This window comes from Bufo bufo, chromosome 4 (assembly GCF_905171765.1).
Source record: "Bufo bufo chromosome 4, aBufBuf1.1, whole genome shotgun sequence".
Classification (NCBI taxonomy): domain Eukaryota; kingdom Metazoa; phylum Chordata; class Amphibia; order Anura; family Bufonidae; genus Bufo; species Bufo bufo.
The window spans coordinates 580,370,238-580,388,162 of record NC_053392.1 but is presented as its reverse complement, the minus strand read 5'-3'; the positions used below and the strand labels follow the sequence as shown (position 1 = coordinate 580,388,162).

Genomic DNA, 17,925 nt, shown 5'->3' with positions numbered 1-17,925 from the left:
AAGTGTCTTGCAGCGATCTACGGTATCTTCGCCCATTCTTCATGGGCAAAAGCCTCCAGTTCAGTCACATTCTTAGGCTTGCGCGCTGCAACTGCTTTCTTTAAGTCCCACCAGAGGTTCTCAATCGGATTTAAGTCTGGTGACAGCGATGGCCACTTCAAAATGTTCCAGCCTTTAATCTGCAACCATGCTCTAGTGGACTTGGAGGTATACTTGGGATCATTGTCCTGTTGAAAGGTCCAACATCTCCCAAGCCTCAGGTTTGTGACGGATTGCATCACATTTTCATCCAATATCTCCTGGTACTGAAGAGAATTCATGGTACCTTGCACACGCTGAAGCTTCCCTGTACCTGTAGAAGCAAAACAGCCCCAAAGCATGATTGACCCCCCGCCATGCTTCACAGTAGGCAAGGTGTTCTTTTCTTCATAGGCCTTGTTCTTCCTCCCGCGTTGATCCATGGGCCCAAACAGTTCTAATTTTGTTTCATCAGTCCACAGAACATTATCCCAAAACTTTTGTGGTTTGTCCACATGACTTTTGGCATACTGCAGTCGACTCTTCTTATTCTTTGGAGACAGCAAGGGGGTGCGCCTGGGAGTTCTGGCATGGAGGCCTTCATTACGCAGTGTGCGCCTTATTGTCTGAGCTGAAACTTCAGTATACCCGCATCTGACACATCTTTTTTCAGTTCCTCAGCAGTCACACGGGGGACTTTTCTCCACTTTTGCGCTTCAGGTAGCGCACAGCAGTCGAAGTCAACATCTTCTTTCTGCCACGACCAGGTAGCGTTTCAACAGTGCCCTTTGCCTTGAATTTGCGAATGATGCTTCCTATGGTGTCTCTTGATATGTTTAACATCTTTGCAATCTTCTTACAGCCATTGCCCTTCCTGTGAAGATAAATCACCTCTTCTCTTGTCTTTCTGGACCATTCTCTTGACTTCACCATGTTTGTAAACACACCAGTAAATGTCTAGAAGGAGCTGAGTATCACAGTCCTTTTAAATCTGCCTAATTGGTGCTTATTATGCTTGATTGCTGCTCCTTGACATCCACAGGTGTTTTCATACCTGATCGAAAACACTTGAATGAACCTCTGTTCTTAAGAGTGGTAGTCTTTAAGGGGTTGAATAATTGTGTCAATGAAGAAATCCCCAAAAAAACATTTTATACTGTATTACAAAAACAATTGATGTCATTTTAGTTGCATTTGGTTCTTTAAAAAGTCCTTGTAAGATTTCATTCTGAACACAATTACAAATGTACACTAAATTCCCTAAAACCCTTTACAGCATTGGGGGTTGAATAATTTGGAACACAACTGTATGTCCCTATAATTCTCAGCTCATTGTCCTGTTGTCTGTCAGTTTTGGGGCGTAATAATTGTGTACGATTTGAACTCAGAGAGTGGTGGTAAGCCTGTTTGATAATGTCTTGCGGATAACCCTGTTTAGTAAACTGGGTACACCACTGAGGAAGGGACGATACACAGTCCCGAAACGCGTTTGGTACCACCGCCCCCCAATCTTGAGCAAGGAGGACTTCGAATTAGGCCTCATGCACACGACCGTGCCGTTTTTTGCGATCTGCAAGAAACGGAAGCCGCCCGTGTTGCCTTCCGCAATTTGCGGAACGGAATGGGCGCCGGCAATATAAATGCCTAATCTTGTTCGCAAAGCGCGGACAAGAATAGGACATGTTATATTTTTTTTGCGGGGCCGAGGAACGGAGCAACGGATGCGGACAGCACACGGAGTGCTGTCCGCATCTTTTGCAGCCCCATTGAAATGAATGGGTCCGCATCCGAGCCGCCAAAACGGCGTCTCGGATGCAGACCCAAACAACAGTCGTGTGCATGAGGCTTTACAGAATTGGATTTTATATCGTCTTTTACACCACGCAAATTTCTACTAAGGAAACAATACAGGGTTACAACTAACTACAAGCCGTAAGCCGTGAAAGAGTGAACCACCCGCCCGCCCATGTGAGGACGTCATCAGTCTCAAGGTCTAACCGACATCGATACAAGTCTGCAGGTCAGCGTGTGATGCGAATTATTGCGGTATAATCGAAGGGTGTAATCGCGGACACGTAAGCGTATTTATTACCATTACAGCACTAGTGTCTCAGGACTAATGGCTATATACGGCACATCTATATCCCTGTAAGATCGCTGTGGTTGCAATTGACTTTGGACATGATTTTTTGGGCCTGTGTAGCGGGACGCCGCACACGTGCCATGAGTTTGGTCCTCAAATCATCAGAAGAGAGACTATTTGGAATAATGTTTTAGCTCAGGACGATTTTTCCAACGATATTTATCCATTTTATCGCATGGTATCGATTTTATTGATTGACACAGATTCTATTGTATGGAGTTTTTATTTGTGTTCTTTGTTCATTGCACATTAAATTTAATTGTTTGGTTCCAAGTATAAGTGAGTGCCCAGCTTCCTGTATGCCATTTTATTTTATTTTTTAGTATAGCGGGTGAGTCTATATCAGCTGTGAGCACCACTGCTCTATGGTCTGACACTTTTGTGCAGCCTTACTACACTTTATATTAAAAATATTAAACCGTTCTGTCACAAAGGGTTAACTTTTTCTAGCTGTGTGAATCATACTTTTTACCTTCACTTTGTGCCCTCATCTAATAACCCTTATCTCTAATTTACTAAAAGGTCATAAACACTTATTTAAGCCACATTCCTATCAGTAAGATAAGGATTGAGCTATAATAATGAGTGTTTATAATGTCAGAGACCAGCGATAAGGAGCCGTCAGGTGAGCTGGCTGACGGAGCAGAGAGAAAATTCAGATCCCTCTATTAGAGCATCTCAGCCATGTAGAGAAAAAAGGGCTCCATATTTGTAATAAAGACCAATTTCAAAATGATTTTAAGATTCAAATCAGTACATTGCACTAATTAAAAAAAAATAATTGCCCCCAAAGGTGTACATAGCCTTTAAATCCTCTTTCCCCCACCCAGCAGTACCTGTGAAGAGATCTATACTGGCTCCCGGGCTGTCTCCACCTGTACACTTCCACAAGGACAGGGTCACATGTGCTGCTGCAGCCATTGATTGGCCTCAGGGGTGACAGGCTCCCATGTGGCACGTGTCCCAGCAGTGACAGTGATGTGCTGCTTGGGCACACATCATCGCTGAGGCCAGTTATTGGCTGCAGCGGCAGCTGTCCCCGTCAGCGTTGAAGGCGGGGGACTGGAAGTCCAGTGAAGACAGCCAAGGAACCACTGAGCCGGAATGGAGGCGGGGGACAGGGGAAGCAGGTAACGCCTTAGAAAGAACAGGGCTGAAGGACAGCGTAAATAAAAAAAATTGTGCTACAGCTTTAAGAACTTCATATCATTAAGCAGCTGATTGGTCAGTCATATCACCTTATATACAGTATTAAATTTGCAGGTCTAACTTTTAGGGCCCATTCACACCGCGGAATTTGCCATCGGAAATTTGGTGCGGACACCGTGCCATAATTCCGGAGGCGGCCATGTGGTGTCTGCTTCCCATTGTTTTCAATGGGAGGCATTGCTGCAGTTCGCTGGCCAGCAGTTTAAAGGGGGTTATCTCGGAATGTAATATTAATGGTCTATCTTCAGGATCGGTAGGGGTCCAACTCCCAGGACCCCCATCAATCAGATGTTTAAAGACTCCATGGTGCTCTGTGAACACTTAGATACATCGGTCACATGGCCTAGGCACAGCTATGTTACATTCAGGTGAATGGGTCTGAGGTGCGATACCAAGCACAGCCACTATACAATGCACGGCGCTGTGCCTGCTATAACTGTGAAGGGGCCACTCACTGGAGCTCTAGTGAGTACACCAACCTCTTCAAACAGCGGACACCCGGAGTGCTGCCCGCATCTTTTTTTCGTCTTCATTGAAGTGTATGGGTCAGCATCCGTGCCACAGAAAATGAGGCTCGGATGCAGATCACAATAACGGTCGTGTGAACGAGGCCTAAAGCTGAGACTGTGCCACGAAGGTACATGTCCCTTCTTATCGCGGTGTCCCACGCGGTGGTGGGTGTCCCACTTTCGGTTTAGCTCCACTCAATTGAGCTAAGCCACAAGTGGGTCCGTGGCATTCAAAATTGGCAACACAGCAGTTTCTGCCATGGAGTATGCGGCAGATTTTGCCAGTGTCAAAATCCACAGTGTGAACGTACCCTTAGACTCATTCAGACACTTACAGCACTGACAAACTCCTTCGCCTGGAAGCAAAAGTAACAACAGAGACATGAAAAAACTAAACTCCATTCAACGGAATGTCCACAAGGGAACATAAATCATAAAGTAATACATATCACAGCTCAAAAACTGCAGACAGATTCAGACGATGTGGACAGGGATCATAACGAGGGAGTCCAAAACCCAAACACGGTCTAACTTATGGATATGGCCCCATAGATAGTTGAAAGTATAACCGCCACATACCTTCCTGAAGAAAATTCGGGCAAATTGGGAAAGTAGAGCGTGTCCCAGGCATCAGCCAAACAAGGTGTGAGCGCGCCCCACTCCATCCAGAAGCTCCATTCGAAATCGCTTACGTCCTATAGAGAAAAGCAGAGGCGGCGATTATTATCAGGTCGCCAACGAAACTCTTCACCGTGAACATGCGCCGCAATCTGTAAGAGGAGCAGATTTTAAAACCTCTGCTCGTTCTATGCCAGGAGTCCTGCGGGATTTATTTTTCACCAAGTGTTTTCTACAATCGTATTAGTCTAGATGTTGCGTGAGCAAAACAGTCCGGACTCCAAGGCTTGGAGCATTTCGTCGAAGATTTGCCGCGGTATACCTCCGACATACGTCATTGTATAGGTGTACCGTGGCACGCGTCGCTCATTGACTCCAGTTGTACAGAAATTAACAGTTTGCGGTATGCTTTTTTTAATCTACTGGCCCTTGGTATAGGAAAGATCGGCAGCGCTGTCCTACACAGTAGAATAAACGGTATGGCGGCGCAGAGCAGCCGATGCCGACGGGACACTCTTTTGGCTTCCATTGGGTGACTGGAGGCCTATGGCTACGTCTGAAGAGCTCCCGGCGTAAGTGTCAAGCACAGGGCTCCAATGGGGTCTGCACAAAGCCTGGACCCTCAGAACAGAGATGCAGCTTGTATCTCTGCTCACTGATGACTGTGTAGACTGGATACAGGTGTAGCAGACTCATCCGTGAGAAATATTATGCCACGGCCGCATGTAGCGAAAAGTGCACTGCGGCAGCAAAGTGAACGAGATCTTCACAAATCTAAGGCTGTTTCACACTTGCGTTGTTGTTTTATCCGAGTTCTGGCAGAGGAAAAAACGTTTCCGTTTAGCCCTCATGCATTCTGAATGGAAAGAGATCCGTTCAGGATGCATCAGGATGTCTTCTGCAGCTGCGGTTTTATGTCCGGTCATAAAAACGTAAAAAAAGGGATCCGTCACCCCATTGACTTTCAATGTATGTAGTTATAAAGACCAGCACTCCGTGATTCCAATGATGAAAAAAAGTTTTCTTTTTATTCGTCACCCATGTGTGACGCGCGTTTCGACACTAATTTGTGTCTTTATCAAAGTACAGGTGATAACAGCTCATCGTAGTTTACAAATGGCATCATTATATACAATTCAAATAACCCGCCTCTTGACCACGTAAGCAGTCACATGGCGAGGGGCGGACTGAGCCGTCCCCGGCCATGTGACCAGTCACGGGGCCAGAGCGTCATACTGCTAGGCAACCCAACCAAACAAACTAGTCAAGAGTGGAGTGCGGTAAGATAAGTATCTAATCCATATGTTCTTATTTTATCAAGGCAATTTTAGATCCCTTACACATCTCATATATATACTCCATGGATAGCGATACATTATAATTCGAACATCACCCCCTCATACAAAAACAAATATATGGTCACGGAGACAATGATGTCAGTCACACGATACATCATATGACATAGCACCGCTGTCTCAGTTACAGAAAATGTTATAAAAGTATATTACATATCACGGGAAATAGGTTGTGCTGCAGTATTCAAAAAGATTCATGTCAGGTTCAAACATATGTAGAGAACCGCGGTATCAATATTTGATTACAGAACAATAGCATGCATAAATACAAAGTGACAGACCACAATTATCTATCACACACATATTGGATCAGAGAAAACAATAAGTGAATATTCCTTATTTAAACCTTTGGGCGCAAGCGTCTCAAGTCGATGGATCCAATATGCTTCACGCTGGTGGAGCATCTGGATCCGATTTCCTCCACGTCGAGGTAAGGTTACTTCTTCTAGAATTTGAAAACGCAATTGTGAGATGCGGTGATTTTTTTCTTTAAAATGTTGGGGAATAGGTAGCAAAATATTTTCATTCCTAATTGTGGCCTTATGTTTTGCTATCCGGTCCTTCATACGCATTGTCGTTTCCCCAACATAGCACAACCCACAGGGACATTTAAGTAGATAAATCACAAAACTGCTATCACATGTGAAGTGACCCCGAATGGGGATTTGCTGTCCTGTCTGTGGGTGTGCTATGTTGGAGCCTTTAATCACATTGGAGCAGTGAACACAGTTAAGACAGGGAAATGTTCCCTTCCTAACTGTAGAGAAAGTGAGCTGTCGCTGAGGCATCCTGTCACTCCCCACATCTGCTCGGACAATCATGTCCCTAATATTTTTATTACGCTTGGAACACATCATGGGACGGTCCCTAAATTCCTGAATCTCAGGATATGATTTTTGTAAGATGTTCCAGTGTTTATAGATGACAGCCTTAACTCGGTCCATCCAAGGATGGTATTTTACCACTAACGGTATTCTTTGTCCCTTGTCTTTCCTTTCTGGGGATTTTTTTATCTTATCAGCTGCTGATGTAATAGATAGGGCGGATAGCCTCTGTCTATAAATTTCTCAGTCATCTCCCGTAACCTGAGGTCACGTGTGTCCTGATCCATGACAATATTGGCCACTCTTCTGTATTGCGAGTATGGCAGAGATTTTTTAACAGTAGATGGGTGATTACTTTGGAACGACAAGAGACTATTTCTGTCAGTTTTTTTGACATACAAGTCAGTGGTAATTCTATTGTCAGTTCCCCTAATCACCCATGTGTCAAGGAAGGAGACACGTTGTGTATCTTGGTGCAGGGTAAATTTCAGCTCTGGTCTTATGTTGTTAATATAATCCACAAAGGTCATAAGGGTCTCAATGCTGCACCGCCATATGCAAAAAACGTCATCTATAAAACGTTTCCAAAATATGCAATGATTTTGATACAGCTCACTTGGGTAAACATATTCTCTCTCAAAGTGTGCCATATAGCAATTTGCATATGGCGGTGCAGCATTGGACCCCATCGCGGTCCCCGCACCGCTGCTGGAAAAAAGTGTCTGAAATAAAAAATAATTTCGACGTAAGACAATGGACAGTAAGGAAATAAAGAATTCTTTTTCATGTACCGAGTATAGGCTGTCATCCAGTAACTTCTGGACAGATTCCAGACCTTTTTCATGCGTTATACTAGTATATAAACTGCAGACGTCTAGAGTGACCAGGATGCAATCATGCGACAGCTCAATTTCCCGTACTGCCTCCAAAAAATGTTGAGTATCCCTCAGGTAGGAAGGAGCCTTTTTTGTAAGTGGAGTCAACACTTTGTCGAGAAATATTGCAGGGGGAGATAGGACTGAATCACTAGCTGCAACAATGGGGCGACCCGGAGGCTTATCCAGGGATTTATGCACTTTTGGTAGTGTATAAAATACGGGTGTCACAGGGTGTTGGTTGATCAAGAACTCCGCTAATTTTTTATCAATAACATGGTGTAATACATTTTGATCAACCAAAGTCTGTAGCTCCCGTTTTATTGTCCAGACCGGATCCCCCTGCAATATTTCATAGACATTGTGGTCAGATAATTGTTCCTGAATCTCCCTAACATAATAATCTTTATCAAGTATAACAAGGGCACCGCCTTTGTCCGCAGGCTTAAAGACCAGGGAGTCATCATCAGTCAGGTGATTGACCACCTGCCCTCTCCTCCGCGGACAAATTATGGTGGATATAGTAATCACCTTTCTTAAAAATTTGCAAGCAATGTGGCAATATCACGTTGTACAAGATGTATATACGTTTCACTAGGGTGGTAAACCTTTGGGGGCATATAATGGCTCTTAAGCCTTAAGCCAAATTGCTGCAAATTTAATGAAGGTTGTAAATTTACAATAGGGACCGGATCATGCATAGGAACTTTTGAAAAATGGCTTTTAAGCCGTATGCTCCGAAAAAAGCGGTTTTAAATCCATGTCCAGTCCAAATGTATCCAGACTCGTGGTCGGACTGAAGGATAGTCCCTTTTCGAGAAGTCCAATTTGGAGTGGAGAGAGATTCTTAGAGGATAGGTTTAACACTAAGGTGGCTGAGTACCTGTGACCGGGTTAGACGTGGGGCTTCGGCGTCCCCGATGATGGTGTCGACCTGAGCGCCGGGTATTGGCCTTCTTTGGCGTCTGCGTGCTCCTAAAAAATTGCGCTGACCTGTTGTGGAGTCGCTCCCAGAGTCGGATGAAGCTGTACCCGCTCTGCGGCCGGGTCGACGCGGTGGTTGAGATGTAGCAGTGCCGGCCTTGTCCTGCCATCTGTAGACTTGATTTCTTTGGTAGTCTTCCATATCCCGGATATATTTTGTGCGCTTTATACTCTGTATAGAGCTTTGTAATTCGGCACATTGTTTATCAATCTTGTCTTTCAGGATATCAAAATCCTCCTTTTTGAGACAGTCTCTTAATTGGGACTCAATAGTACTGATGCCTTCTTGGCACTCGGCAATAGCGTTGGTCAGGTGTTCAATCGTCAGAACTATAATGTCCAAGGAACACTTATTTAAAATACTGGCGAAGCGGGCACAGTATTCAACGCTTTCACGGAAAAAAGTTGGTCGGAGGTTCACTCGTAATCCACGTGGGATGCGTTTAGAGCGGTGATACTCCGCTAGTGTGGTGGCATGCAATTGTAGTGATACCAAATGCTTGGAGGTTCTCTCAAAATCACGGCTTCTCAGTTCACCTGGGGGTATTCTCAGGAACTCTGCCGATGAATCAATTCGTGCTACTATTGCACGAGCTTCCTCCTCATCATAGCCGTAGGTGCTCATCTGTACGTTTGAGCTCGACTGCACGTGCACGCTCCAAAAAGTCAAGGAAATCAATGAAATAAATGAATGGGCGGCACTGCGCATCAGTCGCAGTCCAGGTGCGCGGTCAAGAGGTAGATACCCGAATATTTGCAGTATAAAGACCAGCACTCCGTGATTCCAATGATGAAAAAAAAGTTTTCTTTTTATTCGTCACCCATGTGTGACGCGCGTTTCGACACTAATTTGTGTCTTTATCAAAGTACAGGTGATAACAGCTCATCGTAGTTTACAAATGGCATCATTATATACAATTCAAATAACCCGCCTCTTGACCACGTAAGCAGTCACATGGCGAGGGGCGGACTGAGCCGTCCCCCGGCCATGTGACCAGTCACGGGGCCAGAGCGTCATACTGCTAGGCAACCCAACCAAACAAACTAGTCAAGAGTGGAGTGCGGTAAGATAAGTATCTAATCCATATGTTATTATTTTATCAAGGCAATTTTAGATCCCTTACACATCTCATATATATACTCCATGGATAGCGATACATTATAATTCGAACATCACCCCCTCATACAAAAACAAATATATGGTCACGGAGACAATGATGTCAGTCACACGACGTGGAGGAAATCGGATCCAGATGCTCCACCAGCGTGAAGCATATTGGATCCATCGACTTGAGACGCTTGCGCCCAAAGGTTTAAATAAGGAATATTCACTTAATTGTTTTCTCTGATCCAATATGTGTGTGATAGATAATTGTGGTCTGTCACTTTGTATTTATGCATGCTATTGTTCTGTAATCAAATATTGATACCGCGGTTCTCTACATATGTTTGAACCTGACATGAATCTTTTTTGAATACTGCAGCACAACCTATTTCCCGTGATATGTAATATACTTTTATAACATTTTCTGTAACTGAGACAGCGGTGCTATGTCATATGATGTATCGTGTGACTGACATCATTGTCTCCGTGACCATATATTTGTTTTTGTATGAGGGGGTGATGTTCGAATTATAATGTATCGCTATCCATGGAGTATATATATGAGATGTGTAAGGGATCTAAAATTGCCTTGATAAAATAATAACATATGGATTAGATACTTATCTTACCGCACTCCACTCTTGACTAGTTTGTTTGGTTGGGTTGCCTAGCAGTATGACGCTCTGGCCCCGTGACTGGTCACATGGCCGGGGACGGCTCAGTCCGCCCCTCGCCATGTGACTGCTTACGTGGTCAAGAGGCGGGTTATTTGAATTGTATATAATGATGCCATTTGTAAACTACGATGAGCTGTTATCACCTGTACTTTGATAAAGACACAAATTAGTGTCGAAACGCGCGTCACACATGGGTGACGAATAAAAGAAAACTTTTTTTTCATCATTGGAATCACGGAGTGCTGGTCTTTATACTGCAAATATTCGGGTATCTACCCTCTTGACCGCGCACCTGGACTGCGACTGATGCGCAGTGCCGCCCATTCATTTATTTCATTGATTTCCTTGACTTTTTGGAGCGTGCACGTGCAGTCGAGCTCAAACGTACAGATGAGCACCTACGGCTATGATGAGGAGGAAGCTCGTGCAATAGTAGCACGAATTGATTCATCGGCAGAGTTCCTGAGAATACCCCAGGTGAACTGAGAAGCCGTGATTTTGAGAGAACCTCCAAGCATTTGGTATCACTACAATTGCATGCCACCACACTAGCGGAGTATCACCGCTCTAAACGCATCCCACGTGGATTACGAGTGAACCTCCGACCAACTTTTTTCCGTGAAAGCGTTGAATACTGTGCCCGCTTCGCCAGTATTTTAAATAAGTGTTCCTTGGACATTTATAGTTCTGACGATTGAACACCTGACCAACGCTATTGCCGAGTGCCAAGAAGGCATCAGTACTATTGAGTCCCAATTAAGAGACTGTCTCAAAAAGGGAGGATTTTGATATCCTGAAAGACAAGATTGATAAACAATGTGCCGAATTACAAAGCTCTATACAGAGTATAAAGCGCACAAAATATATCCGGGATATGGAAGACTACCAAAGAAATCAAGTCTACAGATGGCAGGACAAGGCCGGCACTGCTACATCTCAACCACCGCGTCGACCCGGCCGCAGAGCGGGTACAGCTTCATCCGACTCTGGGAGCGACTCCACAACAGGTCAGCGCAATTTTTTAGGAGCACGCAGACGCCAAAGAAGGCCAATACCCGGCGCTCAGGTCGACACCATCATCGGGGACGCCGAAGCCCCACGTCTAACCCGGTCACAGGTACTCAGCCCACCTTAGTGTTAAACCTATCCTCTAAGAATCTCTCTCCACTCCAAATTGGACTTCTCGAAAAGGGACTATCCTTCAGTCCGACCACGAGTCTGGATACATTTGGACTGGACATGGATTTAAACCGCTTTTTTCGGAGCATACGGCTTAAAAGCCATTTTTCAAAAGTTCCTATGCATGATCCGGTCCCTATTGTAAATTTACAACCTTCATTAAATTTGCAGCAATTTGGCTTAAGGCTTAAGAGCCATTATATGCCCCCAAAGGTTTACCACCCTAGTGAAACGTATATACATCTTGTACAACGTGATATTGCCACATTGCTTGCAAATTTTAAGAAAGGTGATTACTATATCCACCATAATTTGTCCGCGGAGGAGAGGCAGGTGGTCAATCACCTGACTGATGATGACTCCCTGGTCTTTAAGCCTGCGGACAAAGGCGGTGCCCTTGTTATACTTGATAAAGATTATTATGTTAGGGAGATTCAGGAACAATTATCTGACCACAATGTCTATGAAATATTGCAGGGGGATCCGGTCTGGACAATAAAACGGGAGCTACAGACTTTGGTTGATCAAAATGTATTACACCATGTTATTGATAAAAAATTAGCGGAGTTCTTGATCAACCAACACCCTGTGACACCCGTATTTTATACACTACCAAAAGTGCATAAATCCCTGGATAAGCCTCCGGGTCGCCCCATTGTTGCAGCTAGTGATTCAGTCCTATCTCCCCCTGCAATATTTCTCGACAAAGTGTTGACTCCACTTACAAAAAAGGCTCCTTCCTACCTGAGGGATACTCAACATTTTTTGGAGGCAGTACGGGAAATTGAGCTGTCGCATGATTGCATCCTGGTCACTCTAGACGTCTGCAGTTTATATACTAGTATAACGCATGAAAAAGGTCTGGAATCTGTCCAGAAGTTACTGGATGACAGCCTATACTCGGTACATGAAAAAGAATTCTTTATTTCCTTACTGTCCATTGTCTTACGTCGAAATTATTTTTTATTTCAGGACACTTTTTTCCAGCAGCGGTGCGGGACCGCGATGGGGTCCAATGCTGCACCGCCATATGCAAATTGCTATATGGCACACTTTGAGAGAGAATATGTTTACCCAAGTGAGCTGTATCAAAATCATTGCATATTTTGGAAACGTTTTATAGATGACGTTTTTTGCATATGGCGGTGCAGCATTGAGACCCTTATGACCTTTGTGGATTATATTAACAACATAAGACCAGAGCTGAAATTTACCCTGCACCAAGATACACAACGTGTCTCCTTCCTTGACACATGGGTGATTAGGGGAACTGACAATAGAATTACCACTGACTTGTATGTCAAAAAAACTGACAGAAATAGTCTCTTGTCGTTCCAAAGTAATCACCCATCTACTGTTAAAAAATCTCTGCCATACTCGCAATACAGAAGAGTGGCCAATATTGTCATGGATCAGGACACACGTGACCTCAGGTTACGGGAGATGACTGAGAAATTTATAGACAGAGGCTATCCGCCCTATCTATTACATCAGCAGCTGGATAAGATAAAAAATCCCACAGAAAGGAAAGACAAGGGACAAAGAATACCGTTAGTGGTAAAATACCATCCTTGGATGGACCGAGTTAAGGCTGTCATCTATAAACACTGGAACATCTTACAAAAATCATATCCTGAGATTCAGGAATTTAGGGACCGTCCCATGATGTGTTTCAAGCGTAATAAAAATATTAGGGACATGATTGTCCGAGCAGATGTGGGGAGTGACAGGATGCCTCAGCGACAGCTCACTTTCTCTACAGTTAGGAAGGGAACATTTCCCTGTCTTAACTGTGTTCACTGCTCCAATGTGATTAAAGGCTCCAACATAGCACACCCACAGACAGGACAGCAAATCCCCATTCGGGGTCACTTCACATGTGATAGCAGTTTTGTGATTTATCTACTTAAATGTCCCTGTGGGTTGTGCTATGTTGGGGAAACGACAATGCGTATGAAGGACCGGATAGCAAAACATAAGTCCACAATTAGGAATGAAAATATTTTGCTACCTATTCCCCAACATTTTAAAGAAAAAAATCACCGCATCTCACAATTGCGTTTTCAAATTCTAGAAGAAGTAACCTTACCTCGACGTGGAGGAAATCGGATCCAGATGCTCCACCAGCGTGAAGCATATTGGATCCATCGACTTGAGACGCTTGCGCCCAAAGGTTTAAATAAGGAATATTCACTTAATTGTTTTCTCTGATCCAATATGTGTGTGATAGATAATTGTGGTCTGTCACTTTGTATTTATGCATGCTATTGTTCTGTAATCAAATATTGATACCGCGGTTCTCTACATATGTTTGAACCTGACATGAATCTTTTTGAATACTGCAGCACAACCTATTTCCCGTGATATGTAATATACTTTTATAACATTTTCTGTAACTGAGACAGCGGTGCTATGTCATATGATGTATCGTGTGACTGACATCATTGTCTCCGTGACCATATATTTGTTTTTGTATGAGGGGGTGATGTTCGAATTATAATGTATCGCTATCCATGGAGTATATATATGAGATGTGTAAGGGATCTAAAATTGCCTTGATAAAATAAGAACATATGGATTAGATACTTATCTTACCGCACTCCACTCTTGACTAGTTTGTTTGGTTGGGTTGCCTAGCAGTATGACGCTCTGGCCCCGTGACTGGTCACATGGCCGGGGACGGCTCAGTCCGCCCCTCGCCATGTGACTGCTTACGTGGTCAAGAGGCGGGTTATTTGAATTGTATATAATGATGCCATTTGTAAACTACGATGAGCTGTTATCACCTGTACTTTGATAAAGACACAAATTAGTGTCGAAACGCGCGTCACACATGGGTGACGAATAAAAAGAAAACTTTTTTTTCATCATTGGAATCACGGAGTGCTGGTCTTTATACTGCAAATATTCGGGTATCTACCTCTTGACCGCGCACCTGGACTGCGACTGATGCGCAGTGCCGCCCATTCATTTATTTCAATGTATGTAGTGACGGATCTGTTTTTTTTCCCGTTTTGATTTCACACAACCGCATCCCAACGGAACGGATGCATCCTGATGTGCAAAATCAAAGCTGATCCGTTTAATTACGGTATTAAGATCCTCTGCCGGATCTCAATCCTGGAATTTACAACGTGTGAAAGTAGCCTAATGCACAAGCTGCGGACCTTTTCTGCAAAACATCTGCCCACAATCTGATGTGCAGTGCAGATGTGAAGTCTACAGCGTGTCAATGTCTTTTATGTTTGCGGATATCTCCTGTGGTTCTTACCCTCTGCAATGCAGAGTCTGAGATCTGCAGAGATTCTGCCAACGGAGGCAGAACCTGCACAATTTGGTGCGGTTTTTGCAGCTGCGGAAAATCAGCAGATGCATTGCGGATTCCACTATACCGTATACCCTTAGGGTGCTGTTACATGGACGTTAACTCCTTCCCGACTGCCCACTGTGTATATACGTCCTATCTGCACATGCCCCGTGCAGATAGCATGTACAGTGGATATAAAAAGTCTACACACCCCTGTTAACTCCTTAAGGACACAGCCTTATTTCACCTTAAGGACCAGGCCATTTTTTGCAAATCTGACCAGTATCACTTTATGTGGTGATAACTTTAAAACACTTTGACTTATCCAGGCCATTCTGAGATTGTTTTTTCGAAACATATTGTACTTCATGACACTGGTAAAATGAAGCAAAAAAAATTCATTTTTATTTATAAAAAAAAATACCAAATTTACCAAAAATTTGTAAAAAAAATTGCAAATTTCCAAGTTTCAATTTCTCTATTTTTATAATACATACAGTCCTGATCAAAAGTTTAAGACCACTTGAAAAATGGCAAAAAATCCTATTTAGCATGGCTGGATCTTAACAAGGTTCCAAGTAGAGCTTCAACATGCAACAAGAAGAAATAGGAGTGAGACTAAACATTTTTTGAGCATTCAATTTAATGAAAACAACGGATAAACTGAAACAGGCTGTTTTTCAGCTGATCAAAAGTTTAGGACCACACCTCCAAAAAAACACTAAACCCCCCCCAAAACAGAAATCCAACTTCCAAACATGAACTCAGTAATGAGTAGCTCCGCCGTTATTGTTTATCACTTCAAAAATTTGTTTCGGCATGCTTGATGCAAGCTTTTCCATGAGATGAGTGGGAACATTTCTCCAAGTGGTGAAGACGGCCGCACGAAGGCCAACTACTGTCTGGAACTGTTGTCCATTATTTTTGTAAACTTCCCTTGCCATCCATCCCCAAAGGTTCTCAATTGGATTTAGATCAGGGGAACACGCAGGATGGGCCAAAAAGGAGATTTTTTGTGAAAATCACCAGTAAAATCTTTTTCTTGTCTTTTCCATTGGGGGACACAGACCATGGGTATAGCTTAGGCCATTACTAGGAGGAGACACTATGCAAATAATAAAAAACAGCTCCTCCTCCACTGGCTATACCCCCATGCTCCAACAGGAGGACCTTAGTGCGTGCAAAAGCAGTAGGAGATCAGAAACCAAATATTAACAAAGAAAAGCAGAACCAAGGAACACCGCCATCGGGCCGTGAACCATAAGGTCCCACTAGAATAGAACCAACCCCTCCTGCAACAGACAAGAATGGGTGGGAGCTGTGTCCCCCAATGGAAAAGACAAGAAAAAGATTTTACAGGTGAGTTTCACAAAAAAAATCTCCTTTTCTCGCCCATTCCATTGGGGGACACAGACCATGGGACGTCCTAGAGCAGTCCATGGGGTGGGAAGACCAGCACCTCCAGAGGGAAAACGTCCAACGGTTAAACGGGAACCACAGCCTACAATACCTTGCGCCCTAGGGCAGCATCAGCCGACGCCAAAGAGTGCAGCTGGTAGAACTTTGTAAAGGTATGTAAGGACGACCAGGTGGCCGCCTTACAAAGTTGTGATGTAGAGGCTCGATTGCGCCTAGCCCAGGAGGCCCCCACCGCCCTTGTGGAGTGCGCGGTAACCCCCGCTGGGGAACCCTACCCCGGGACCGATAGGCCATGGCAATAGTCGACCGAATCCACCGAGCCACAGTGACCTTCGAGGCCGCCAGACCCTTAAGAGGCCCCTCGGGAACCACAAAAAAGGGAGTCCGAGTGGCGAAATGGGGCAGTAACCGACAGGTACACCCTAAAGCACGGACAACCTCCAGAGAATGGAGAGCGCGCCCCTTGGGGTTTGCCGGGCGGGGCAAAAGAATGGCAGGACTATGTCCTCATTAGGGTGGAAGGCGGAAACCACCTTGGGCAAAAAGGAAGGGACAGGGCGCAGTACCACCTTGTCCTTGTGGAAGACCAAAAAGGGCTCTTTAGAGGAAAGGGCGGCCAGCTCCGATACCCTCCTGATAGAGGTGATGGCCACCAAAAAGACCACCTTCCAGGTGAGAAAGCTCAGGGAAATATTCCTCAGGGGCTCAAAAGAAGCCGCCTGGAGAGAAGACAGAACCAGGTTCAGATCCCAGGGGGGCAGAGGAGGGACATACGGAGGGACCAAATGCGCCACCCCCTGCAGGAAGGTCCTCAGCAGACCTAGCAGAGCCAGAGAGCGCTGAAAGAAAATGGCCAGAGCGGAGACCTGACCCTTCAGAGAGCTCAGGGACATTCCCATCTCAAGACCCGACTGGAGAAAGGGGAGAAATGAAGGGGAAAAACGCCTATCTTCTCACAAAAGGCAAGAAAGGCCTTCCAGGTACGATAGTATATCCAGGAGGAAGCTGGTTTCCTGGCTTTGATCATGGTCTTCACGACAGAGTCCGAGAAGCCCCTCTTCTTCAAGATGGTGGTCCCAACAGCCACGCCGTTAAACAAAGTGGTTGTAAATTCTGGAAGAGAGGTCCTTGAGACAGCAGGTCCTCCCTGAGAGGAAGAGGCCACGGAACGTCCGCCAGCATCCGAGTGACCTCCGAGAACTAGGCCAATCGGGAGCGATGAGGATGGTCGGAATTCCTTCTGCCGCGGCCCTGCGAAGAACCTTTGGGGGTAGAGGCAGTGGTGGGAAGACATAGAGGAGTGTGAAGTCTTGCCACGGAGACACCAGAGCGTCCACCCCGTACGGCTCCGGATCCCGAGCTCGGGCCAGGAACGTGGGAACCTCGTTGTTGAGCCTGGACGCCATCAAGTCCACGTCCGGACGGCCCCAACCGCGACAGACGTCCTCGAATACGTCCGGATGCAGAGACCACTCTCCCGGATCCACCTTGTTGCGGCTGAGAAAGTCCGCCGTCCAGTCCTCGACCCCTGGGATGTACACTGCAGACAATATTGGAACGTGAGCCTCCGCCCACTGGAGGATCCTCTTCACCTCCTGCATCACCAACAGGCTGCGGGTTGCGCCTTGATGACTGATGTAGGCCTAGGCCACGGCTGTGGCATTGTCCGACTGGATCCTTACCGGGAGACCCGTTAGGAGGGG

At 45.1% G+C, this 17,925-nt stretch overlaps 1 protein-coding gene across 1 annotated transcript in view; it reads right to left on the bottom strand.

Annotated features, from left to right (window-relative positions):
* Positions 1-17,925, bottom strand: part of HHAT (hedgehog acyltransferase) — a 366,627-nt gene that overhangs the window by 324,081 nt on the left and 24,621 nt on the right. The window contains 2 exon segments of the mRNA XM_040430369.1: positions 4,459-4,511; positions 4,514-4,574. Of these exon segments, the coding sequence (XP_040286303.1) occupies positions 4,459-4,511; positions 4,514-4,574 (114 nt within the window).